The following is a 26932-nucleotide window of genomic DNA, read 5'->3' on the forward strand; positions in this document are numbered from 1 at the left end:
TTCCTTTCTTATTTAAAAAAATAATATTTACCCAGCCTCTTCCAATAAAGAAAATCTGGTAGTAGATTTGAACTCTTCAAGATCTAATGGATTGCTAAATAAGCCTCTGTTTTATCAGAATTGTTTTAGAGTTTCTTTTGTAGTTAGATATATACTGGTGAGTGAATTCAAGATTAGGTAAACATATTCTGTAAAGAAGTATAAACTGTTGGTACACATTCATTTACAGACAGTTTCTTGACTAAGAAGCTGAGGGCCTGGTGTATATGTATAAACACACGCACATAGATACACCTTGAGTTATATATGGTGAGGTTTATGTGAGCTGTGTTTTGACTTTTTCTGGGTAAGCTTTTGGGAGGCAATTTAGTGAAGTGATAGCTAAGGTGATGTATGCACATGTTTTTTGTGTCTATAAACAATAAATTATCTATTTTTCTAGGGTATAATAAACTTCGGCACCAGTGAGAATAAACTGTGCTTTGACCTAATGTCCAAGCGGGTAAGTCCTATTCCAGAAAGAAATACTGAATTTAGTGCATAGTTCCTCCTTGGTGCTTGCACTTCCCTGCAGTTATTGCTGTTGCTCAGTTTTCTCTGGTAAAGTTTTTCAGTGTGAGTTTTTTATTTGTTGGAAGTCAATTTTTGATCTGGCTATTTGTATATTTATTGATGTTATTTTTCCGGGAGGATAGGAGCAAGGGTGTTTTTCTGTTTCTCTTCACGATGTGTTTCCCTTTGAGGGTGTACTTGGCTCAGAAAACTAAATTAAAATAGGATGCATTTTATTTTCTCCTGCTGACAGTAGTTAGTTTAATACAGAAGTTTTGAAATGAGTTTTGAACTTTGCTTGATTTCAAGGATCTTCACATCTGTCCATTATAAAGTCACATGGTTGGGACACCCAGTTCTGAACTCACCTGCAGTGTGAGGGTGACAGCAGTGAACGGTGGCAACTCTTGACATCTCTCGAAATCAGACTGGGTCAGCTGCCACCTGCTCACTTGGTTCAGTTGCACCGAGGCATGAAACGTGGCACAACTCAAAAAGTAGTAAAAGTCAAAAAAATGCAACAGAACAGTGCTGTAGAGGAATGTTTCATGGTTTCCATTAGGCCCAGTGTGCAGGTGCAGCCTGTGAGGCAGGCAGGTGGGTTTTTCTCCCACCTGGAGATGTCTGTGGGGAGGGAAGGTGGCTCAGGGTTGGACAGTCAGCATTTGCAGTTTGAAGTTTGTGGTTGCTCCCATTCCACCAATTCCCACCCTCAAGATGTTCCTTGTTTTATTTCTGCCTGCCACTCCACTGCCTCGGGGGGACGCTACCCCACCACTCCACCTTCCAGATAAAAGAACAGGTAAGGCAGGGCTACTGCCTGCACAAAAAAGACACCTTCTAGGCTGTGTAGGTGGTGCCTTCCTTCCTTCACTGTCCTTTTCCCTTAGAACTAACACCAAGCCTGCAGTAAGTAGTGCAGAGGGAGATGGTAGTCAGATGCAGCTTAATTAGCCTTATTATGAAAATGAGCTAAGACTTCATCAGCTGTAGTGAGAGGAGCCATCACGCTTGTGGCATCATGTTGAACAAATACATTGTTACCACCTTCTCAGTCATCACAGCCTGGAGTTACAGTGTGGACTCACTGAGTGCAGGGCCAGGTGGGATTGTAGGGAGATAATTTGTTGCTATTTGGGACCACAAATACTGTTTCCATTGGATAAAGTAATATATCAGATTTCTGTCTTCAACTGTTGACGCTTAAATTACAGAATATTTTGTGGTGTGAGATCTCAGATGGTCTTAGTTTCAGTTGGCCCATCTGGTTTCCTTAGCCCTTAATGCATTACCTCTGAGGGTTTTTCTGTTTATTATTGTATAGTCATTTTTGGCCGGGTCTGCTTACGTTTTATGTTGCATCCTCTAGAAAAGTTTAGGAGAGAGATCTAAAGAGGCAAAGTTCTGTGCTACATAGGCTTCAAGAACATCTACAGCTGAATAAAGAAACTTTAGTTTTATAATATCAGGTTGTAATTCTGCATGGGATAAGGACAATGTCGTTAAACCCCAGAGCTTGGCTCCAGTTATTAAAACACCAATACAGAACATTTTGGTTTTGTTATTATGTAAGAAACTCACACTGCATGTTGCATTTCCCTCTTCCCTTTCACTATCACCTACTTGTCGTGTCCTCCCACCCTCACCTTTTTTAATATTGACTCAAAGATATGATTGCCATTAAATAGTTGGAAGGTATATTGTGTGTAATATTTGTTTATTCCATTACTGTTTATGTAAAATGTCCTCTCTGCTAATATCACAGCTGTGCTTTCCCATGCAACTTCATAGAACTGGATTATGTGAAACACTGATATTTACAACCTTGAAAATTTTGAGATAAAAGCAGTGTGCATACTTTATCTAAATATAAACATTTAGAAGGGCTCCACAGTTCAGGTGATTTTGACTTTGAGATCAGAATGAACTTCCAATAAGGAACAAGGTGCCTGCCCTGGGGAAGAACTATGAAGAAGATAATTTCATTTTTCTCCTGCCTTTTGAAAGCTCCCATTACGCTTTAATACTTATCAAAACTTATCTGAGTTATAGATCCAAATGAGCTGCAGTAACCTGGAACTGAGATGTAAACCAAAGCTAGAATTCATTTAAAAGTTAGTATACTGAAAGTTTATTAAAGAAAATATGTGTCTGACTGTGATTCAAAATGCTTTCTATCTCTTTCTGACAGTCTAGACCTGAGCTTTCATAATTGGGACTTCCCAGCTGAAAGCTGTTGTCACCAGAGCTGAGGCAAAACTCTCTTTGAGACTCTTTGCGTTGCTTCATTTGCTGAGAAAGTCTTCTGCAGGCATCTTGGTCATGGGCATTGTGTGTATTGCCTGTAGATCTCCATGCAGCGAAATTTTGTCTTCAATGACTTAGCAGAAGCCCATACTTCACATAACCTGAAGTTATCGCTGATCAATTTGCTGGTCTTTGCTTCTCCAAGGTGCATTCGTTTAGATGGTCAGTGGCTTTCTCAATCCAGTTTTACAGCTGTTGAAGTTGCATGTGTGTGTGTGTCTATGCAGGTGTGTGCCTGTACTTGGATCCAGTCTATCTCTATGCTTCCAATATGAGTGACTGTGCTTTTAATGGTTCTTCTTGTTGCTCACAGCTGACACAGGCTGATATGAATCTGATGGAGCCTCTACTGCTTCAGTATCCCGACTGGAAGGGACATATGTTGTAAGTCTTCTCTTTTCTTTGGTGCTTCTCTTTTTGACTACTTACCTGATAAGCAGAATGGATGAATACAAATCGCTTCTGCGACACTCACTAGTTAAAACTTTTATAGGTAATTTAATAATATTTTTCTTTGCAGAACTGTAAATCAGCTGCCCTAGCAGTTCATCAAGTTAAAAATCCTGCTGTGTGAGAGAAGATGCAAATTTTCTAAAGCAAACACAGTTTAAAAAGCACTCTATACTTTACCAAATCAGATAACTCCAAACAGTTCTCGAAGCACAGTGAATGCTTGAGGACTTCAATCCTTCTCTTCCGTGCCTTGATTAAAGCTCATCAGAAATATGTACACCTTTGCTGTGTGTAAAAGTCATGTCTTCAGCATGGGCCTGAGTTATCCTGTTTTCTAGCTATTTTCACCAGACTTTACTGTGTCCTGACTTTATTTTTCTGAGATGTGCACATGGGGAAGCCCAGCCTCTTGGAGAATAAGCTGAATCAATATTTACTTTTGTGTCTTTCTCAGTTTACGGGAGGAGGTGGCTCGATTTTTGACCTATTACTGCAAGGCCCCTGCACCTCTTAAGGCAGAAAATGTGGGTAACCCACTTTCCATTGGTGTCTATTCTAATGTATTGCCATTTCATGTCAAACAGTTTCATGTTTGGTTTTTTTTTTTTTTTAACAAATTATTTATTAAGATTTTGTCACGCAAATGGGATTGATTCATAGCTGTTTCAGTAGCTCTTGATGTACACTTCAGCCAAAATACTTTGAGTCTACTGTATAATTGCCTCACTTTGTTTTATATGTCAACTCCTCATGCTTGTGCTCTCAGTGGGGCTTTATGTTTTCATCTCTTTATTCGGCTGTGGGACCTACTGTGCCTGTATCCCTCAGCCTTGACAAAGAGTGCCCATTGTTTCAGTCGAGTTTGATTTCATCCCGTTCTACTATTACACCTCAGGACAAAAATCTGTAATTGAGCGAGAGTAGTTTTAGCCCGTAAAAGCAGACCTTTTCAAACTTTGCAGCAGTGTTGTAAGGAAGGCATCGAGACTCAAAACTCTGCAGGACTTGTTGGCATGGAAAGGATGTGGTCTGGGCACAGGTGGCTGTGGAGCTCAGAGACTCACTCCTGCCTCTGTCGAGTGCTGGAGGCAGCAGGAGCTGGTGCAGATGTTGCTTTTCCGGCTGCAATAATTCAGCAGAAGCCCATAGTTCACGTGAACTGAAGTTACCACTGATCAGCTTGCTGATCACTGCTTCTCCAAGGCAGCAGATTCTGCCCAGTACTTGGAGTGAAACTCAATGGACCTGTGAGCATCTGTCTTGTAGAAGCAGGAATCAAACCTGCTCCTGTACAAGAAAGTGGTTGCCACTTTCACACTAATTCGGCAGGAGGTTGGAGCTGCTGTTACCACAAAAAGACAACAACATATATTAACTGATGAAAAGTAGTTTGCTTTTCTAGCAGTTCAGGACTGCTCCTGAATATTTTTCTAAATTGCTTATTAAAATCAAGAACAGCGCCCAGACAAAGTGTCTCTGAAGCAAAGAACAGGATTTAAGTTATTTCTGGCAGAAATGGCATTTCAGCAGTAGAATTCTGTGAACATCCATGCTAGAAAATTGGGGAGAAAATATATTTCAGTTATATGGTCAGAAATTATTATTTTATAGCATTTTCTTTCTATGGACAGATTTATCACTAGCCTCTCTCTTTCTTCTGTAGGTCATTGTTTTAAATGGTTGTGGCTCTTTATTTTCTGCATTAGCTACAGTTCTTTGTGATCCAGGGGGTAAGTGGATGGTTGGGAGATATTTTTAATGTTTATTTTTACTGGGAAATTGTGTGTTACTCTGTTTAAATATTATTTGACAGAAGTGAGGTAGTGCAATTGGCATTGGCCTACTGCAAAGTTCTTGTTTCCTGCAAGACCGTTCTGTGAAATTCATCATTGCCATGGTCTGCAGGTGTCACGCACTCACGTTTGGTGTCTTGCCCGGTCTGCCTTCACTGATTTCATGGGGTCCTATTTTAGTTTGTTAGGTTAAATGTGGACTATACTGATGTCACTTGGGTTCTTGCAGAAGATTAAAGAATTAATGTAAAAATAAGGTGTAGGAAAAGGCAGTAACATTATGGTGTTTCCGAAGGGCAGAGCTGTAAAAAAGCTTTCATGTTTAGCTGAAGTACATTAGAAGAGAGAGAAGGACTGTGGCCTGTTCGTAACCACGTTTGTTTTCTCGGTTCCAGAAGCTGTTCTGATTGCTACTCCCTTTTATGGTGGTATCATTCAGAGTGTCTTCCTCTATGGTAATGTCAAGCTGGTGTATGCCTATTTAGACAGTAAGGTAAGATGTGAGGGAAGGGAATGCCAACCTCTGTAGTTAAAATATAATTGATACTGGAAAGTGCCAAGCTTTGGGAACCTCTGAAAGCCGTCCTCAGAACAGGCATAGGCTGCAGCCCATGGGCATCTTCCCTGTTTATCGCTGAAAAACTGGACACACAATTTGCAAGAAAGTTGTTCAAGACCATAAATCTGGATTCCAGTCTTGTATTTTACTCTGAATAACTGTTCTTGAGAGGAAAAAAAAATAGCCATTTTGAACCTTGGAGACAGAATGTACTGTCCTGCTTAAGATGGTTCCAGGTGTGGAAGAGCAGATGGAGATCTTGCATTGGTTTAGTTATTCAAGGATAACCGGAGAATTCTCTGTGTGTGGCCAGCCTGTGATGAACATTTCTTCAATTTTATTTATTTATTTATTCTCTCTGTAGTTTTTATTCTCTCTGGGTTTTTATTTTTTTGGGGGGAACATTCCTCAAGGGATTGGCTCAAGGCAGATTCTATTGAAATAACTTAGCCTTTTTTATCTTTGTGATGTCTTTCAGATAACTGGAACAAGTACTCGGCCTTTTCAGCTTACAGTGGAAAAACTGGAAAAGGCCTTGCAGGATGCCAGAGCAGAGGTGAGTGTAGCTGAGCTTCATATGGCCAGTTAAGTCTACAATATGTTTGAAATGGCAGGTCCCAGAAGTTGCCCAAAGATCAAGACATTTTCAAAACCTAGCACCTGGCTTTCTGATTGTCCTTGTAGACCACCTGAGGTTAGGCTGCTTGCAAACTCAGGGGCAATCTTAGGGGGAAACTCTTGCTGTTGTGTCCATCCAGTTTTGGTCACAGCAGAAAGGATGAACTGGGAAACAGTGTACAAAACACTGGACCTCATTCATATCACACAAACAAAAGTACTTGGGCTTGCATTGAAAGGTAGGGACTACTCAGGGTTTCTCCTTCAGGAAGGCCAGCTGAGTTACCTGAAAAGTGACTGCTCTACACAGTAGTGCAGCTGAATCCAGTAAGACCACCAAGAGTTTTTGCAGGAGGGAGAGAGCTGCAAATCTAGAGGACAAATGCAGATGAATATTGCCTTTCTGAAGAGTTAGTCTGTAAGTTTGACATTTTCCTAAGCCCTATGTGTGTTTAGCTGCATATTTAGATCATTACTGGCTCTGAATTCTCCAGCCGAGTGTACTCTCAGTGAGAACAGTTTGCATCCATGTCACCTAAATTCCTGTCTTTCTTCACTCATTGTTACTCCCAAATTACTGATACGGCTCTGAGAAAGCTCTCTTCCATGCTGAGGATATGTGAGAGCATCTTTCTCATTAATCGGTTGACTGGATGGCAGTGGTTGGACCAGACTCCCTCTTTTCAAAATCATAGATTCATTCTATAATCTTTTCCTCAGTTTACTTTGCAAATTATATAATTGTTAAAAAATCTTAGTTTGTGGTTAAAAGTTTTCCCATACAAATCTAATCCTTGAGGTGAAAACTGAAGGTGGAAGCTTAAGGGGAATCTTGTATCACACTCACTGCTGAAGCAGAGTGGCTGATAGTTTATCCCATGATGGGTACTCTCTTAATACTGCATTACTTGTGTTCTGCAGGGTGTCACTGTAAGGGCCCTAATTCTTCTGAATCCCCAAAATCCCCTTGGGGACATCTACTCCTTGTCAGAGCTACGGGATTACCTGGAATTTGCCAAAAGGTATGTTGGTTTGGAAGGCTGAGGCATCCTGAGTCAAATACAGCTTTCAGAATCTCGTAAATTGCTCGCTGTTCCTGAATTTATCTGTAAATATCTTCTAATTCAGGCAGTCTGTTCTTCACATACAGTGGTGGGCTTAAGAGAGGAGAGGGAAATGGTGGGAACAAGGGAGTGTGGACCATACAGCCATCTGTAGTGGCAAAGCAGCTTGCATCAAGGAATGCAAGCTTTATTTATTGGTAGTCCTAGCAAACACCATTGTGCTCTGCTTCTTTGGTAGGAAACTGAGCTCCTTTCCTTGCAATTTCTCTATATGTGCAGAGAAGAAGAAATAGATGAATATGGGCTTCCAGCATGGTTTGTGCATACTCTCTGAAATTTGTCAATTCTGAGCAGATGATGGTACAACTTATTCTAGATGGGTAGTACATGCAGGAGTTAGCTTTCACTAGTGCATTGAGAATGATTGAATGTTAATATTATTGTATGGTTGCAATGTGTGACATGTGCATATATCTCAGTGTACACATAATAGACCTTATGAGTTGTGAAAGAAATGCTTCTGTTGTGCAAAACTTGATGTCCCTCTTCTGTGTATAATGGAAGTCTTTGCAGTCCAGAATTTCTCTCTGCTTCTAAATCAGAAGCAGCCTTCTTTTGTAATCTTCATTTTGTCCTTCTGCAGACATGAATTGCATGTGATAGTAGATGAGATCTACATGCTGTCAGTTTTCGATGAATCAGCTACGTTTCACAGTGTCCTAGGCATGGACAGGTAAAATCAGCTCCTCCTACTTCCCTGGCCATCTTCTAGTGACGGTTCAACATGATGCCTTGCTGAGCACTTGTGACTGGAAGTTAAGTCATGAGCTAGCAAATTCTGAATCTGCCTTAGGCTGATTTATTTTTTTTTGTAATTTCTGAATGGCAAATGCATTTTGTCAAGTGCAATCCAGCAAGTAAAAGTGGTAGTTGTGGTACACTTTTCAATGTGTGCTTTGGTATTTGCTTGTGACAGTTCCCTGAACTGGAAATAGATGTTTCATTTGTTAAGAATGAGGCTTTTCTTCCTACCTAAACATTGTTGCCTTGTTCCCACATTTCTGTTGGTGCCTGTGAAGACTTTCTGTTGCTGTTTACTTTCTGGTTTTTTGTATCATAGTCATGGATCAGAGCACTATTACAGACTGGAGAATGGGTTTTATTAGGTATAAATGTAACGAGATGAAAAATTATACAAATCTCACCTTTAAAAAATATGGTGTGGTTATTTTTTATTTTTTTTTAATTTTTAAATTGCTAGTTTATACCAGTGGTACTATCTCTTTTTCTTCTATCTTGCAAGAAAATAAAATACACTTGATTAAGTGTTAGCTCAGTGTTGCTGGGCTTGCATGTACAACATTGTGAGAGAAGAATTTTGTCTCCTGCAAAATATTGGGGTTTGAAAGAAAGAAAATGACTTTAAATTCTTGGCAAATACATTGGCACAGGTCTGCTTTCTAGCATTATATGTGAAAGCTTCATAAGTGGAGGAAATCTGTATATGAAATATAGCACTTGTCAGTATCTGTATATCTGAAATATTTAAAGGTCCCATCTAAAACTACTTCCTAGCTTCTAAAGTTAGGTTGGATTTGAATTTTCCCTGCTTGATTGATGTTCCATGCTGCACTGTCTGTCGTCGTGTAATGCTGCCTCTCTGTTTCTGCAATGCTGCACTGGTGATCCAAAAGCTTCAGCACCTATGACACTAACTGCCCATCTGCATCCTTCTACATACAGATTGCCTGATCCACAGCGGACTCATGTGATGTGGGGAATAACCAAGGTGAGCGCTGGTTGCCCGCGTGCCACAGCTTCCTGGCTGGCATGGCTGGCCTGGTGTCCTCAGGTTCCTCGTGCTGGAAAGAACAAGGCAGCAGTAATACGATCCTGGTCTTCCTGTGCAATAAGGTCATCTCTTTGTGCCTCCTGCAGGATTTTGCTGTCTCTGGGATTCGTTTCGGTACTTTATATACAGAGAATCAAGATGTTGCTAATGCAGTGGCTTCTTTGTGTTATTTCCATGGGGTTTGTGGACCTGTCCAGCACAAAGTTGCACAGCTGCTTAGAGACAGAGGTGAGTCAGTAGCTTCATGTATGATCCTCTGCTGTTGTCTGTATTTTGGTATCTGGGGGATCTCCTCTTCTTACTTTCCTCAATGTTTGTACAGCTTAATTGACACTCTTTCGTAATCCTGAAGCTACCCATGTAACACGTGGCTGACAATTCTACAAAAAAGGAACATTTCTGCAGAGCTCCTGATCAGCAGAATTAGAGGAACAGCTTTGAAGAGGTGTGATAGCTATTTGTATAGAAATAGACAGTGTTGCATAGAACCAGCTGGATTTCTAACTTTGCCCTGGATGGAATGCTACTAGTCCACAACAACTAAGAGCTTTGAATGTAGGGAAGCTTCCTCAGAAAGGTAAAAAAGATATTATTCTGTATAGACGAGAAACTGCTATATGGTTCTTGCCCCCCTTTTTTGCTTTTTGAGGAAAGAGAAAACAAAAATAGGAGGTGAAGGGTGAAATGGAAAAAGGCATTGTGAGTGTTTTGGAATCTTTGACAGATCCAATTTCTTTGTGAATTTGTGATTTGTTTTTTTTTTTTTTCTTCTCCTTCTGGTCAGATTGGATCAACCAAGTCTACCTGAGGGCCAACCACGCTCGCCTAAAAGCTGCCCATACATATGTGACAGATGAGCTGAAGACACTTGGGGTTCCTTTTCTCAACCGCAATGCAGGCTTCTTTGTCTGGATTGATTTCCGAAAGGTTGGTAGTCTTAGGAAGGGCGGCTTCTCCGGGGATGAGGGCAGGCACATGGTGCAACTGCATCTAGAGGAGAGTTTCGTATCGTGATAAGGGTCTTGTTAAAGCCCCACCTGTTTTCTGATAAACAGAGGGAAGGGCTGCCTGGTATTTCTGTCCATTCTTTGCCTTTCGTCTGTCTGTGCATTTCCCTTCTTGCAGGAATCTTACTGCTCTCAAGCCACTTTCCTCCCCATTTCTTCCTTTATATCACAACTGCTGTACTTCAGAGGTAAAACGTGTCTCCCCTGGCCTTTGCAGACCTCATGGGAATCACAAGTTCGTGAGGATCTCAGTGAGTTAGCCTAGGTGTTACTAACCTCTGACCCTTCTGCTGACTCTCCTAGTACCTTAGGACAGGCACATTTGAGGAGGAGATGCTGCTCTGGAGGCGTTTTCTGGATAACAAGGTCCTCTTGTCCTGTGGTAAAGCCTTTGAATGCAGTGAACCTGGATGGTTCCGCATCATCTTTGCTGACAAGACCCACCGGCTACAGTTAGGTGAGTAGTGTTTTCTTCTCTTTTTCCTCCCACAGGAATTTCTGCAGCACTGTTTCCTCCTCTCCGTTTTTCCTCCCTTTCCTTCCGTGCTCCAATTTTTTCTGGATCTGACAGATTTGGGGACACTTGTGGCTTAAACTAATCCACTAGCATTTCTCCTCTTTATACTACTGCAGGTATGCAACGGATCCGCAAGGTTTTGGAAGAGCGGGAGCAGGAGATACTGGCTGAGGAGAAGGAGCAGCCTTGTCAGTCAGATCAGGATGGCAAAGCAGACAGCACAAATGAAGTCATTTTTGTGTCCCGCCACCAGGAACCTACCTGCGCTGGTAGCTCCAACCTTGGTGACCTCATTGGCCTTCTGCAGCAACAAATGCGTTCATCTGACTGGCTACAGAAAAATACAGCCGAGCAGTTTGCACAGGAAAAGCCAGAGATCTACGATGTGTTCAGCAAACTGGTGGGGAAGCAGTAGGGTTCAGTGTGCCCTCAGGGGGTTTCCTGAACAGTGACTGATCCTGGGCCCTAACAGCTCAGCAGTGACTTCCGGCAAATAATATATTTTCTGTAAAGCAAGAAAATAACTTTGTAAAACCCCTCTTCTCCCTCTGGTTTGAGATCTCTAATTTGTATTATATAGGTGCATTCCTTGGACTGGGGTGAGGGTAGGGAATGGTGGGGATCATGTTCACCTGCTGCCCCCTGTCCTGCGGCATCATTGTATTTTGTATTTCATTTCTAATGAATATGCTCTTAACTCTCTTATAAGGTCCCATGGTGTCATTTTTATGCTTCTTATTTCAGTCCTTCCAGGGAGAAACTTGAAGTTGTTAAAATGTGTAAAGTCTCCCTTTTCCTGAATGATGATCAGATGTAACCAACTATTTCAGGGCCAGAGGATGATGACCGCTTTCACAAAGAGATGTTTGTAGGAGATAGAACCTGGTGTCAGTTCTAACGTAGCCTCAGCTACGGGTGAATAAGTATGTGTATGGGTTCACCTGCATACATGAGACTCTTAGGACTGCGGTCATCTAGTCTGAGTTCTGTAAAACTTTTCATTTTGAGTTGCTTTCCAAGTCTAACCTCAGATTAGACAGTATCCAACATCCTCAGTTGGTGAAATGCCCGTTTTGTTTCTATCCTTCTTCTTTTGTATTCCTATAAATAAAGAGCATCTGTTTGCCTCTTGGCACAGTGTCCTCAAAAGAACTAAGAATGGAGAGGCCATTGAAAGTAGATGTTCTTTCTGCAGCCTTCCTATTCCTGGAAGTCCATCCCTTCTGGTTAGCAGTGAGGTGTATTAGCACTACAATGCAGAGAATGCTGCTTCTACCACCATGCTAGGTCTGCCTACTTTAAGGGTTTAAGGTAATACCTTCCACTGTTATCAGGGTAATTAAGGTATTTTTTTGGCTATGTTTGTCAATTTGCAGGGTAGTTTTTTGACTAAACAGTGTTCTTCAGTTTCCTCCCTCTCTTTTCCGTTTTAAAAGACACTGTTTCTTGTATGATGAAGTATTTACGTTGGAAAGCTTCTTTGACAGATACAAAGCTCTTTAACATCTGGTACTGTAAAATTTTAGGTACATCTTAAAGGAATTTAAGCAGCGTTTTTCTGCATGTGTATTAATCCAGAGTTCAAGGACATTGCCCATGAAAGCTGATTGGAAGTCTGCCTTTCTCCTCCTGTGATTTGTTCTAATAGTAACCAAGTTTCATCCTGAAAACATTATGGAATCTGTTTATTTAATGAGTTAAGAGAGGTGAAATATATTAGGCTAAATTCTGTGCTAAATTCTGTGCTGTTCAAGCAGTTGGAATTTGCTGATCACAAGTGAAGAACTGTTACTACTCTTCTGATCAAGCCTCCAATATGAAATTGGAAAGGCAGGAAAAAATACTTGGTCCCATGAAATACATGCATCTTGCTTAGATTTCTTCTCTGTAGATCATGTAGGAGAAGTGTAGTGTTGAGAGTTAACAGGAAATTAAAATTATTTTTTGGTTCAATCTTCAAGTAAAATAGCTTTCATTGTATAGTTACTTTGTGAGGTGGGATGTCAGTGACTGGAGGCTCACAATGGTACTGTTGTAACTCTGTTGGTTTTGTCCTTAGGCATTGTAGATTTGGGCAGACGGGTGTGCCCTGGTAAGTGCCAAAAGCATATGTCTTTATCATAAAGCAAATTACCAAGGCATACATAGCAAATAATTAATGTGAGTGCACTTGGGTGAGGTGACGGTGAAGAATTGCCTGGACAGTGAGAAGGAGAGTCTGACCAGTGGCCGAGGAGAAGATGGTGCCACATGTGGCAGCTGTTAGAAGCAATCAGTCCCTCTTTGACACCAGCGATGAGGCAAGTGTTGGGGAGATGATTACTAAGATCAGTGTAAGAGGTAGTTACAAGCATCATATTTGCTTATGAGTTGGCACTTGTCTGTGTACAGTATTTTTAAGTGCATTCTTTGATTATTATAATTTATTTTCCATTTACTATTGGGTGTCCACAAATAAAACTATAGCACAAGATAGTTCTCCTTAATGGAAGATGAGGTGAGATGTACAGCCAAAACACAAATGGATTTACTGGCTTGCCCTTGCTTAATTATGTATCCTAAGGAAAGCTCTTCAAAATTAAGAACCAGGTAACACTGTGCAGGCATTGTTTTTTTTCGGGGGATTCCTATAACAACCCATTAATTACTCATTTTCTTTTGGTGTTCTGGTCACTCCTATAGTTGGAGTATGTTAATATACAATAATATATACAATAATAATGATTAGTATAATATGTTTTTCACCCACGTATATTTACTGCTCAGAAAGCGGGTTTATTGTACTGTCTCTGTGGAAGCAGCTACTAATGCACACCTCTCTGTAGGAAAGAGGGTGAAATACACTTTCAGAATCCTCACAGCTAATATAACATGGCCCGCACTTCCATCTGAGCTTGCTGTAACTCAAAATAACAGGACAAACACACATTTTGTTGCATGGAATATTTTCCATGTTATTTTTCAGGTTTAACACCCATCTGAGGAGCTCTCCTCTGAGGAACATTAGCTTGGTCACAGAAACTCAAAATATTACTGGAAATGAGGCTAGAGAGTAATGTGATGTTAGGAGTCTGCTGTTGGAATAAGCAACATTTGTTTTGACCGCACAAACCCCATAAATTTTGAAAATGGCCTTTACTGGTTGAAAAGAATTGGTAAACATTTAGAAAGTCTTCTGTGTATCTATAAAGAAGTTAGATTGACTCATTTGCTGTAAGAACACCCCGACAGAAAAAATGCAGGCTCTGCCTGTACAAATTGTTTGTTCCTTCTGCTGTATCCCTGTTAGATGTTTTCTCTGCTCACTGTTTCTCATCATTATTATTAATAGTCTTTCAATGTTTATTTGTATTTCTGTATGGCAAATCTCTACAGGAAACCAAAACAGGTAGAGAATTTATTAAGGACTCTGTCTCTCACCCTCCCCCACACCCCAATTTATTCCTTTTACCAGTTTGTCAAGTGATAGACAAACAGGGCAGTACCTGAAATGATGAAGCCAGTCAGATCTATATTTTTAAAAATTGATGCACTTTGTCTAAGACAAGAAATGCCATCAAAGATCAGTATAACACTGTCCCTTCATTGCTTGTGCCTATTGTAATTAAACAAGATGATAAAATCTACCTTGCATGCAATTTGTGTGTTCAGGTTATCATTCGGTTGAACACAGAGAGGATCCTAGATGATTTCATGATCATTGCCATGTTCCAGTCTCTCTTTTCCCGCCCCCTCCTTCTCTCTTGACTCCGGAGAAATGATCAGCGTTTTCAGGTTAAAAGTGGGAATTCCAGCACATCACAGCTCTCAGTCATAGAAACTCCCCTAACATACATTTCAGGTCTACCATTGCTGTGTGCATGCTTGTGGAAGGTGAGAATCTGTGAATCTCCAAATTATTAACCTGTGTTATGCCACAGTTAAACGAACAGCATAGGTGAGGCCTATTCTAGATAAATAGTTATGAAGGATCATGCACACTTCAGGAATTAATCTGTAAAAATGAGTTTTCCCTTACAGAAATTTAATATATCCCAAGCAAAATATCTGTAAGGGAAAATATTCACTGAAAATTCAATAGTTCTCCACCTTAACTGAGGAAGGGCAGCTGCTCAAATGTACTGTATGATAGATTTTTCTCTAAATAAATGCTAATACCTTGGTTGTTCTCTTTCTCTATTAGAATGCATCCAACAGACCATACAGCCGGGCTGACTGCTGTGTGCTCCCCTCGCCCCCGCCACCTCCCAGTTTCTTAAAACCGGCCTTGGGCTCAAATTATCATTTATATTGACAATTTCTCTGCAGTCCTCCTCCAGTTACTTGGTTACAGAATCCCTCTCGCTCTTGTGCTGCTGGCAGAATGGTGACTTCATTTCATCAGAGACATGGTGGCACACGAGAGCTGGATAAAAAAACCTTCTCATGGAGGAAGGTACATGAATCATCCCCCAAAAATTTCTGAATCTGAAGTATCAGGCATGCAAAAGGGTAAAGCTGCTTTTGCACTTTTAATTGCATATGCATATATTTTTGTAACATTGACTGACCTAACAGAGGACTGTTTTGGTTCTTTCTGAAGCAACTCAGACCATACCATGAAGAACAGGGCAAGATAACCTGCAAGAATACGCATACAAAAATACGCGTATTCCATCTGGGAAAAGCAGAGTGGCAAGATACACTCGTTCTTCATTCCAATTAATGCTTTGTTTGTTACAGACTTACATAAAACACTGGCAACTGTCCAATGACAAGATCCTAGATTATGTGCAGCTGAGAAACGTACTAAAGAGTCTGAGATGGTTATAAATACTCTACTCTTTGTCCTCAGTTTGCCAGGATCGGTTATTTTTAGCAAATAGCCAGTTGACCTTATCAAAATGAAGAATCAAAAATAGTCTGGAAAAACACTGCAAGGAAAGGCTATTTTTAGCTCTCTGTCTATTCCCTACTGTGACCCAGCAAGATCTAATGGCACAGCTCATGCACGAGTGCTCAGTTATTCTAGGCAAATGCTTGTCGTGACCTGTTCTTTCCCTGAATACCTCACTGCAGAAAGCGTTCAATTGATTAAAGATTAATGCATCTGCAAACTGTGACAGCTGAAAGCTTTAGAGAGAGGAGAATGTGCATTGACAGAGCGGTTTTATCTGCACGTCTCTGCCACATTGTAGTTTCTTTGAAGGGAACACTTGCCTATCGCATTCTCCTCATGTCTCACATCCTCCAGTGGGAGCTGCAGCAACAGACCTCCAAAGTATATTTACATTTCTTTTCCCTTTCAATTCAGGAAGGCAACAAGGGAAGTAGAGTTACATCATGCAGACCACCGTATTGACCAGCACCACCAGTAACAAATCAGCAGCACTGGAGGAGTACAATGGACCGTCTCAAGAGATCAAACCATGCAATTGGCTGCTAGATAAAGTTTATTGATCAGAGTAATTATAAATTCAACTGATACAAATAAGGCTATCATTTGGTTATAAGACATAAATCAGCAAAGTGAACCAAGGCAATGATCTGGTTGTTACATTATCCTGCTTTCTCTTATACCGGAAACGCTTTCATCTAGTCCAGTACCTTATATGTTGGTAGGAGCCATTAACAATTTTTTCAGAAGAAAACACTGAACTATGATATTTTAGTTATGTTATGCCATACCTTGAAAATAAGGTGGAAAAGATGTCCCCAAGACATTAGTTTCCCCCTTCATATTTGCATTTTAAATTTTTCTCCTCTTGTTATAAAGGCATTTTCAGAATATGCTGCTTCCAGCACTGACTGCATAAGGTGTAGCATAATTTCACATGCAGCTGCTTTACATGTCTGGAGACATAGTAGGAAAAGGCTCTCTGAGTGTTTCTTTCTCTTCTGTATAATGATCATCCCAGCAGAAAATACATGATGCTGTATGCGACAGCAGGGAAATGTATGATGTGATGGTAAAGCCCTTAAAAAGAAATTCCCATATGACCCCCAATGAATCATCTAAGGCTGGATGTAAAAGGGCAAAGTAAAGAGTGGTAAAATATCTGATTTCTCTTATGCCTTTATAGAAATTGATAGCCTGTTATCCAGTTGCTGATGAATATTTTTACAAGCTATAAATGGCAACCAGGAGTCTAAAAATAGATGCTGCACTGCAGACTTGTCTGGCTTAGCTACATCACTAGAATATAAACAGGCTCCCTGATGTAGTTTCAGGGAAATCTCTATCAAAATAGACTACATCCTCCGTTTTTCTTGCTATTTTGAAATAAAATAGCTGATGCTGCTTGCACTTCTTTAATTCTAGCTTTTAATTGTATTGCACTGCTCTCCAAATTTTCCTATAGGGATGAAACCACCATGAAGCCTCTGTGAATGTTGCAGCTGCAATTGATGCGATGCCCTTTCTTCTCCTCGGCAGAGCAGGGAGGCAGAGGAAGCGCCTGCGGGCTCTGCCTGGGCTGGCTCAGGCTGCGCTCGGTGGCCCCCGGCCCCACGTGGACCTGCCAGTGTCCCCGTCACGCGGGGCGGCTGCAGACCCCCCTCCCCGGCCCGGTCACATCCAGGCACGGCCCAGGCTGATGAGCCCCATAGCTGCAGAGATCTGGCGCTCATCCCAGCAGCCCCAGAATGAGAACAGTGGCCCTTCTGATTCACAAAATGGGACATGGTCCGTTCACCCTCCAGAAGGAGAGTTCCTGCCTCTGATTTATGAATGGGGCTGCTCACAGCGTTTTCTAGTTAATGAGTTAAGACCAGAAACATCATGTGCTCTAACAAACCCTAGTAACTTGCCCTAGGGAGGAAGAAAAAGCTAGTACCAGTGCTCAGAAAGGATGCTTTAAGATCTATGAGTCCTTTCTGGTTTTGGCTTTGAATGTCATAGACAGGATGAAGAAGGTAACAGTGAATCTGAGGAGCATCCTACATCACCTGCATCACATGTGAGAAGAAGTTGGGAGAAACAAGAGAAAGCACTGCAGTGACAGCGTTTCTCCTTGCTTGTGGGAGTTCTGAGCTGTCTGTGCGTGCGCATGTGGACAGCATTGCAGAAAGCGGGTTTCCCAAGGGCAGGTGAAGTGAAAGAGGATCACTGCTGACAGCCAGGACAGCTTAAGGGCACTGTACTCTGTGTGTAAGACAGTGGGAGAGGGGGAGAGAGAGAGAGAGAGACTCATTTTGGAGGTTTAGAGCAGGGATTGGCACAAGCCCCTCATCCTTTCACAAACACACATTATAGGATAGTACACCATCATCTCACCACTGGACGTAAGATACAAATATATAAAAATGGGTACAAGAAAAACAGAAGAGGCGAATTATACATTTCAGGCCAGCAAAATCTGGCACTGTGAGACACGTGGTGAAAGTCTTTTAAAAAACTCAGGATCACAGAACAGTACCAGAGCTGGCCTGTCTTGTACCCCAGGCAGCAGCAGAAAGCAGGCAGCAGCCTGGTGATGCTTCTGGCCCAGAAATCATGCGACTGAAGGGGCTGCAGCAGGAGAAGTTAGCATGACAGGATGTCACCGAGCTCTGGTAGCTCAATGGCTGTTGCAAAGTTCCCTGGAGACCTGCAGTTTTAAAACCAGAACACTTGCTCCTCAAACAGCCCATATCTGTCCTCAGACTAGCAAGAGGACAGCAAATAAACAGGTGAGAACTGTTTACAGGTGAGAGATGTAAAGTCAGCCTTGTTCCCACCTCAGTGGCACTGCTGGTATCAGCCCAGAGGGCAGGGAGAGGTGGAGAACATGGGTGCTCTGTGCAAGAACACTACACTGCTACTACTGAAACAACTCTGCTGCACGGTTGCCATGTGTGTGGTTCAGCTGTAGCATCTTACTTTATTTTTGCAAATGGTCAGTTTGCCTACAGACCAAGTCACCCCCTGTTCTTGAGAATGAAGCCAGTTGTCTGTGATTCCTGCATAGCTGGAGTTCTGTGCCATATGTTTGTCCTGCTCTGCCTTCTGTCAGAAGAGACGTTGGTTCAAGTAACTCTTGAGAAGGATTTGGGGAAGGTGTGGGGTTTTTTGCCTCACTGAAGTAGTGGGATCCAGCAGGCTGGGAGGTGACACATGACCTAAAAGGGTCTGTGAGAAAGCCCAAAATAGTTTTGGAAAAGATGCACAGAACTGAAAGGGACCCAAGAGTGCAAACACATGGAAAAACAGGGCAGTGGTGGCTCATCAGTACAAACGTTGCACCCCCAGATAAACACTGACGTTGTCCCAGCACCCTTCTGAATGGAGAAGTGTCTTGTCAGCAGGGAGAGGCCTTTCCAAACCCTGCAGCCAGGCTTCAGTCACTGAGGGGGGCTAAATGCTGTGCAGTGTTGAAAGCAAAGTGACTGACAGTCAAGAAATCTCCCCAAAACATAAATCAGGCTTGGGCAGGGAGCTGGGGCGAGGAGGCTGTGCCGTGTGCGGGGCTATACGTGGGTGCTGAGGCTGCAATGTGAGTTTGGGGAGGAGTAGAGGGCACAGCCTTCATAGGATCATAGAATGTCCTGAGTTGGAAGGGACCCACAAGGATCATCAAGTCCAGCTCCTGTCCCTGCATGTGACAACCCCACCTTCACTCCATGTGTCTGAGGGTGTTGTCCAGTCTCTTCTTGAACACTGTCAGGCCTGGGGCTGTGAGACCTCCCCACAGAGCCTGTTCCAGTGCTCCACCACCCTCTGGGTGAAGAACCTTTTCCTAATGTCCAACCTAAACATCCCCTGGCACATCTTCCTGACATACTCTTGAGTTCTGTCATTGGTCACCAGAGAGAAGAGAGCAGCGCCTGTCCCTGCTCCTCTCCTTGTGATGAAGCTGTAGACCACGATGGGGTCTCTCAGTGTCCTCCAGGCTGAACAAACCAAGTGACTTTAGCCGCTCCTCATACAGCTTGCCCTCCAAACCCTTCACCAACTTCGTAGCCTTCTTCTGGACACCCTCCAGTAGCTTTATATTTTTTTTAATACTGTGGCGGCCAGAACTGCACACAGTTTGAAAATGCTATTTTTCTTCCCCTAAAAGGGCTAAAGCCGCAGGTGAATTCAAACGGGTGTCACACCCCGGCCCCGCCCCGCCCCGCCCCGCCCCGCCCCGCCCCGCCCCGCCCCGCCCCGCCCCGCCCCGCCCCGCCCCGCCCCGCCCCGCCCCGCCCCGCCCCGCCCCGGAGCCTCCGGGGCCGCCCCCTCCCCCTTGCAGACGCGCCCTCCCGCCGCAGGGGGGCGCTCTCCGCGGTGCCGGGGCCGGACGGCGCCTCTCTCCGGCCCGGCGGGTGGGGCTGCCTGGGCCGCGCGTGCGCACGCCGCGCCTAGGGCCGGGCGGGGCAGCAGCAGCAGCGGCCGGGAGACCCACGCTCGGTGGGGCCGCCTACGAGCTGGCGGCGCGGGCCGGAGGGCCCGAGCGACTGCGGGCGGAGGTGAGTTTGGGCGGCAGGTGCTGTGCGGGGAGGCTGAGCTGGGCTGGAATGTGATGTGCTGTGATGTGCTGTGACGGGCGTTGCTGGCAGCCCCGGCCGTGCCGCCGCTCCGGCGGGCCGTGTCTCCTGCGGTCCCGGCGCTTCAGGTGGCACGGCAAGCAGGAGGCGAGGCTGGCGGGAGCCCGGGGGCCTGGCTGCTGCCGGTGGTGTCCCGGGCAGTGCGGAGCCGGGGCAGCCCGCACCTCCCGCGACAGGCGGCTGGTTCCGCCGCTGTTACCTCCCGGAGGTTTTCTGCCACCTGTTATCTGCTGCTTAGTCTTGTACCTCTTGCTTCTCATCCCCAAGTGCTAGCAGACCTCCCCTTGTGCCTGCAGGTAGCCCAGGAGGGTTGTGTGCAGTGTGGAAGGTGTGAAGCGGTTCCGTGGATGAAGGGTTACGTCTCATTGAGGTTCCCCCCCCCGGCTCAGGTCTAGACAGCTGTCCTGAGTGACTCAAGTGCTTGCAGCAAATGCATGATCTTTGTCGTAATGCAAGTGGCTCTGGTGCTCTGTCAGAAAGAGGAAATAACATGGTTAACTATCAGAAATGTATGGAAAGTTTTTAGTTATGAAACGGATACTAGTGTAGCATTCTGGCATCTGCCCTGATAACAGCATCACACCTGAATTGTCTTGTACCATACGTTTTAAAAGCTGTCTCCAGAATCCATAGGAGGGACTGATAGAAGTGGAATATTTATTGGTGTCTGAGATTATTTTTGTGCTGCTCTAAGTACAGTCACTTCATGCATTAGCCACCCCATCCTAACAGTCTTTTGTCAATAACTCCCATATAAACATAACCTAATTTGTTATGAAGACCATTTAATGCTTCATTGATACTTCTTTTATTCATATTTGTTGTCTACTGTACAGTTGACTGTCAAAGCAAGAAAACATCCTGTTTGTCCAAAGGGAAAACACATTATTATGCCATCCACATTCTTCTTCAGGAAAAACATGCTTACTAGATTTAAAAAGCTCCCACTATGGAGAGTTCAGGTTGGATTAGTTGCAAACCTAAGCAGGTTTTTGCATGCAACAAGTAAGTGATTCTTCAGTCTGTAGTTAGTATAAATTGCCTCTTGCTGCAGCCACAATTATGTGTATTAAAACCTTTTAAGAAGCATCAAAGATGATGGCAGTTGTGTGATTTTATGATACTTCATATTACGTTGTGGTTTTCACTACAGGTGTTATTCAGACTACAGTGAACTATTATTTAAGTGCTTAATGTGGCTGCAGTGGCAGCTCATAAAACGCTTTTTTGCCCCAAAAGACATATTGACAGAGATGACAAATTAATTCTTTTTTCCGGCCAGAAGCAGTTTAGTATCGTTCTAGTTGGATATGGTGGGGCTTCTGTAAAATTGTGTTTGAAAGCACCTTTACATTAGAAGTGGTGTCATGATCCTAAGTTCTCTATGGTGCCTCATGATAAGCCCATTGCAGGGTATCCATGTTGTTTGTCTTTACTTATAGATGAGCATTTTATTTTTTTATTAGTATTCACTATGAATACACTTAGATGGAGTGGCACCTATGAGGACTCATAACGTCTGTAGTGTTTGAGATTTCTTCTTCCCTCGCCTCACTGCCCAAGCCATGTCCTTTTGTCACTTGTTAACTGGCCAACATAATTCTATTACAGCCAGGCCCATCAGATCAACTTCATGTTGTCCTTGCTAAGTGGCAGTTCCAGTTGGCATCTTATGTTCCAGCGGCACATGTGAGCATCTGAAGAAATTTTGCTGTAATCCGCCGAGGCAAAAATCCTTGAAAAGGCTAACTGGATGTTTCTCTGCGTTGTGATAACGATGTATCTCTTCCAGAGTTGATCCTAAAACCTCTCTGTTTCTGTTTTGTAGAGACAAGAGATAATTGATTCAATTATGTGTGCGTCAGCCAAATATAACACACGGGGTCCAGCCCTCATCCCAAGGATGAAAACCAAGCATCGCATCTACTACATCACTCTCTTTTCCATAGTTCTGCTTGGCCTAATTGCCACAGGAATGTTCCAGTTCTGGCCTCACTCCATTGAGTCGTCCAGTGACTGGACCATTGAAAAACGCAGTGTCCATGATGTGCCTGTGGTCAAGCTTCCTGCTGATAGCCCCATTCCTGAGCGGGGAGACCTCAGCTGCAGGATGCACACCTGCTTCGATGTCTATCGATGTGGCTTCAATCCCAAAAACAAAATCAAGGTATATATCTACTCACTGAAAAATTACGTGGATGAATACGGGACGTCAGTGAGCAACACCATTTCCAGGGAATACAATGAGCTGCTAACTGCCATCTCTGACAGTGAATTCTACACTGACGATGTCAACCGGGCCTGCCTTTTTGTGCCATCCATAGATGTCCTCAATCAGAACGCGCTCCGTATCAAGGAGACAGCTCAGGCTTTGGCACAGTTATCCAGGTACTTGTTGAAACTTCAGTGTGTGAATTTAAAGAACACAAAGTGGAAGAAACAAAGGTTAATGCTGGAGGGGAAGACACAGCAAGTCAATGTAGAGCTAGACTTTGATGGAATTTACCGTCTGTGTGTAGAGAATGCCTTTCTAATTGTTGTCTATTTCTTCTTTTGCCTTAGGTGGGATCGAGGCACAAATCACTTGCTCTTCAATATGCTGCCTGGAGGACCACCAGATTATAACACTGCCCTAGATGTTCCTAGAGATAGGTATGTGTTTTGTGGTGTTTGAGTGCACAGGTCTGGGTTTAAATGCCATTGAAGAAACAACAAGCTCAGAAGTATAGGTGATAACAAAGAATGTGCTCCTTAACCTTTACAAAGCTGGAATACAACTTCATTCCTTCTCAAAAAAGGGAAGTAGAAAAGTCCCTGTCTTGTATAGGATAAGTGTTTGCTCCTGAAATCTGATGGTTTACCCCGTCCTTAATTTTGTACGGGATGTGGCTGGCAGAGTTTGCTCTTAACTGTTGGGCTTGCTGTAAGGATGGAGAGTCTTGAGGTTAGATTTGTATCTTGTGTGTTACCAAACCTGAATGCTTCACAAAACATCTCACTGGATGCAAATTAGAAGTTCAAAGATTGATTGTAGCTGCAACTTTTTGATGATACTTCAAGGGCATCTTAATGTAGTTGCTATGCTTAACAAAACTGTGGTGAATTTCAATAGTTTTTGTTATCTGAACAATTACACTGTATTAGTAATTGGACAAATGCTCTTAGTTACTCTCTGGCAAGTGTGTTTTGAAATTATTTGTCGGAAACTTAAAAGGTGTGAATCTTGAGCTTTATTTTCACTTGCAGAATAGTTTACTTTTGGAAGAGAAAAGGAGGTTATAAGGCAAAGGAAATTGTCATAAGAGTAAGACAAACTTATTTAGCTTGGATACTGTTACTGAATGTGTTTCTACTAGATTAGCCTATATGTGCGTGATTTTGCTGAGTAGCCAGTGTAACCAGTCACTACCTTGAAGATCGAGGTTAACTTCTGCCAAATGTCAACAGAATCTTGCCTGAGGTATGGGATCTTTGCTAAAATGATTTTGTATGAAGTGTTTCTTGATTTCTTTGCACCAGAGACAATTTAAAATGTTCTTCACTGCCAGAGCAGAGCATGCTTTTTCTGTACATGTTCAAAGAGTAAGTTTACTGACTGTAATTACATCACTGACCGTGAAGTAAGGCTTTAGCGTTTTACTTAGAATCATAGAATAGTTTGGGTTGGAAGGGACCTTTAGAGGTCATCTAGTCCAACCCCCCTGCAATGAGGAGGGACATCTTCAACTAGATCAGGTTGCTCAGAGCCCCATCCAGCCTGGCCTTGAATGTTTCCAGAGATGGGGCATCTACCACTTCTCTGGGCAACCTGTGCTGGTGTTTTACTACCCTCATTGTAAAAAATTTCTTCCTCATGTCTAGTCTGAATACTTCATCTCTATATGAAATATGTTATAGGCATGTGGGTTAGCCGAAAGAGGGCAGTCAAGCATCATTTTTGTGTAACCAAACCTGTTAATGTGTTAGTAAATACTTGTATTTGATATCTTAAGATTTATGCTTCTTAAGGAGAATTTTCACTTGACAATGCTGTTTTATGGAATGGACTCGTCTGGGGCTGTGTGTTTGTGGATTTGTGTGTCTATCAAAGAAATAGATTTATTAATTGAATGCAGTAGATTTCTTACACTGCACAACTTTATTCTTTTTTGTCAAATGTTTATTTATATTTGGCCTTATGTGTCTTAGCTTAGCATGCAGGAAATACATTATTTTGGTAGGTGTTTGTTCTAAGTGTTTGTCATGCTAACATGGAAAGCCGAGTAATTTGAATTAAAAATCAAATTTTTTTTGGCAAACGGCTGCTGCTGCCGTAGCTTGCCAAACTGACTCACCCTGCAGCTGTGCAATCACCAGCTGTAAGACAGAAGAGAGGCAATAACAGTGCTTGGGACAGAGAAAAGGTAGAAACTTTTTTTTGTAGGCAGCAACAATTAGACTGTACTCAGTGTAGTACAGAACTTGTACTACAGGTCACAGGTGTAAACACTGTGAATCTGTGAAAACATCAGTAATGTGGACCTACTCCTGGAAGGGCCTGAGTCGTGCAATATGAGCTTACAGGATGATTTTGGAGTCCTCTGGAGATCTTAGTTCATGTCCAACAGAATAAGTGAGCTGGGTGTGTTTTCTCAATATGAGAATGTCTGCACATGTTACAAATGGGTGAAGGACAGTTGTAGCATCGTGTAGCGAGAGTCTGCAGGCCAAGAAAAAGATGTGCTGTCAGAGTTCAACTGCTTTTGAATAACTGGTCCAAACTGTACAAATACCCCACCAGCAGGACTGGATTGTTGGTGAACTACACAGGTAATATTTGTGAAGTTTGCACAGGGAATGTGACCTGCTTTCTCTGTTTGGTACATATCAGAGATCATACATAGCTGAATGACAGTGAGTCATGGGCTTTGATAGAGTTGTGTTCTGTTGATTTGCTGTAGCACATTAATCCAGGTAAAATAAGACTTTATGCTCAAGGAGGAGTTCAGTTATAAGGTATTTTTACATCTGGAAAAATCTTTAGTGAACTTACCTCGCTAAAGGGTTGTTTGTTCATGAGATCTTTAAATCCAGTTTTCAAAAAGAGTATAAAAGCTTTTTATTCCATTTTTTCAGAGATGGAAGTCTGCCTTGTGGGCGCGGAGGCTACATTGCTGGTATTAGCTGCCAAAACATATGTAACCTCCTGACATAAAACTTGAAAAAAAACCCCCTTTGTTATATGTTAATTTAGTGCTATTGAATTTGGTACAATAATGAGGATGAAAGGATTTCTTTTGCAAAGCTGCTCTGTAGCTCTAGAATGAAATGTATGAATTATGATACTTTTTCGTTCTGGTTCAGTTGGTGAATTGGGTTTCAGTGACTTGTGAAGTTTGGCAGAAAGCTGCTGCTGATGGAAGCTGGGCAGAAACATTTGGAGTACAGACCAGTTGGGGCACTATCTGGAGAAAAAGAAGGATCAATATCTGTAGGAAAAAAAAAAAATCTGTGAAGTGGTGAAAAGTTGCTCAGGAACAGGCTCATTCCTCACTGATCAGTGCAATTTAAAGATTGTTTGTCTTGAGTACATTAGGAGATAATATCTCTACTCTGTTACTGCCCCAAACAATGAAAATCTGAGTGGAGTTATTTAACTGGTGTTGGTTCCCTGTGGGTTTATTTCAGTAGAAGTCTGCATGACACACACCTGCTTTCTGTAGGCTGATGAGGTGCTGTCATGTTTTCACCAGATCCAATTAAAACAATCTGGTTGTAGTTTCCCAGTTAGGGGGGGGAATAAAAAAAGAGGAAGGGGATATGAAGTGCAAGAACAACAACACCCAAGCCAGCTTTTTTTCCCTGCTTGTGACTGAATTAATATGGGTAAGACATGGAATATGCAGCTTCAAGGGTGAGACTGAGTCATAGCATTGTACGTGTCACCAAAGGGGAGGTATTGGAAGGGAATCCAAAATAATCACTTGATTGGGAACATAAATTCTCACTCAGCACACACTTGATTTATCATCCTGTTCTTGAGTTGATTTCTGCTCCTACCATAGTTTGTGTTCTGAGTGAAGAGTGATAAAGGGCAAGTTGTTTTGATTTTGTAATTGTCATCAAGGGGGAACGTGTCTGTAATGCAGACTCTGAGATTTTCAAAGAGCTTCTTAAATGACATGACTGCTTATTTGACTACTTGGGAGAAGTCATGTGTATAGCAAAGTGGGATTGTGGTGTTTGAACACTGAACAACTGTGCTACAGGTCAGAGCAGGAAGCAAAGTACCCATGGGACATCTGATGGGGGTTAGAACAGGCAGAACATACAGGTGTTTATCTGGGGTGTCGTGTTCTGATGGGAAAAAATGATAGGTCTTGCATGATAATTAGGTATAACAATAAACTCTTGTATAACAGCTGTGGAAAAGCTGCTTCTGCAAACACTATTCTAAGGATTTCATTCAGTGATACCTGAAAACAAGCATATCAGCTCGTGGATTGTCAGTGCCTCTTCCAGTCTTGCCTTAACTTTTTGCTCTGATGTGTCTGTTCTGATTACTAATGAGACATGTCTGCCTTGATCTGAACTGTGACAGTATGCAAGCTTGGGTTAATAAGGTTTTTGGCTATAATCATACCTGCTACAGTGGGTACACCTTCTCAAGATCCTTTCTGTAGGGCCTAGTGTAGTGGTTTGTCTGTGTTCTGCTTCTTCCCACAGAAAAGGAGAGAAACTG

General features: G+C 42.6%; 2 protein-coding genes across 6 annotated transcripts in view; both read left to right on the forward strand.

Moving 5' to 3' along the window:
* Window positions 1-11430, forward strand: part of ACCS (1-aminocyclopropane-1-carboxylate synthase homolog (inactive)) — a 61997-nt gene extending 50567 nt beyond the window's left edge. For all 4 annotated transcript variants that reach the window (XM_065839148.2, XM_065839147.2, XM_065839150.2 and 1 more), the window contains 13 exons: window positions 443-502; window positions 3173-3243; window positions 3767-3836; window positions 4976-5042; window positions 5501-5598; window positions 6143-6220; window positions 7204-7304; window positions 7990-8079; window positions 9090-9135; window positions 9285-9426; window positions 9983-10125; window positions 10509-10662; window positions 10839-11430. In XM_065839148.2, coding sequence (XP_065695220.1) covers window positions 443-502; window positions 3173-3243; window positions 3767-3836; window positions 4976-5042; window positions 5501-5598; window positions 6143-6220; window positions 7204-7304; window positions 7990-8079; window positions 9090-9135; window positions 9285-9426; window positions 9983-10125; window positions 10509-10662; window positions 10839-11137 — 1419 coding nt within the window. In that variant the 3' untranslated portion in view covers window positions 11138-11430. The remainder of the gene's footprint in view (window positions 1-442; window positions 503-3172; window positions 3244-3766; window positions 3837-4975; window positions 5043-5500; window positions 5599-6142; window positions 6221-7203; window positions 7305-7989; window positions 8080-9089; window positions 9136-9284; window positions 9427-9982; window positions 10126-10508; window positions 10663-10838) is intronic.
* An 8591-nt stretch (window positions 11431-20021) lies between these two features.
* The window catches only part of EXT2 (exostosin glycosyltransferase 2), a 77173-nt gene continuing 70262 nt past the window's right edge, over window positions 20022-26932 (forward strand). For both annotated transcript variants that reach the window (XM_065838615.2, XM_071809110.1), the window contains exons 1-3: window positions 20022-20133; window positions 22040-22599; window positions 22774-22863. In XM_065838615.2, coding sequence (XP_065694687.1) covers window positions 22064-22599; window positions 22774-22863 — 626 coding nt within the window. In that variant the 5' untranslated portion in view covers window positions 20022-20133; window positions 22040-22063. The remainder of the gene's footprint in view (window positions 20134-22039; window positions 22600-22773; window positions 22864-26932) is intronic.

Source organism: Patagioenas fasciata, chromosome 5 (assembly GCF_037038585.1).
Source record: "Patagioenas fasciata isolate bPatFas1 chromosome 5, bPatFas1.hap1, whole genome shotgun sequence".
Lineage (NCBI taxonomy): Eukaryota > Metazoa > Chordata > Aves > Columbiformes > Columbidae > Patagioenas > Patagioenas fasciata.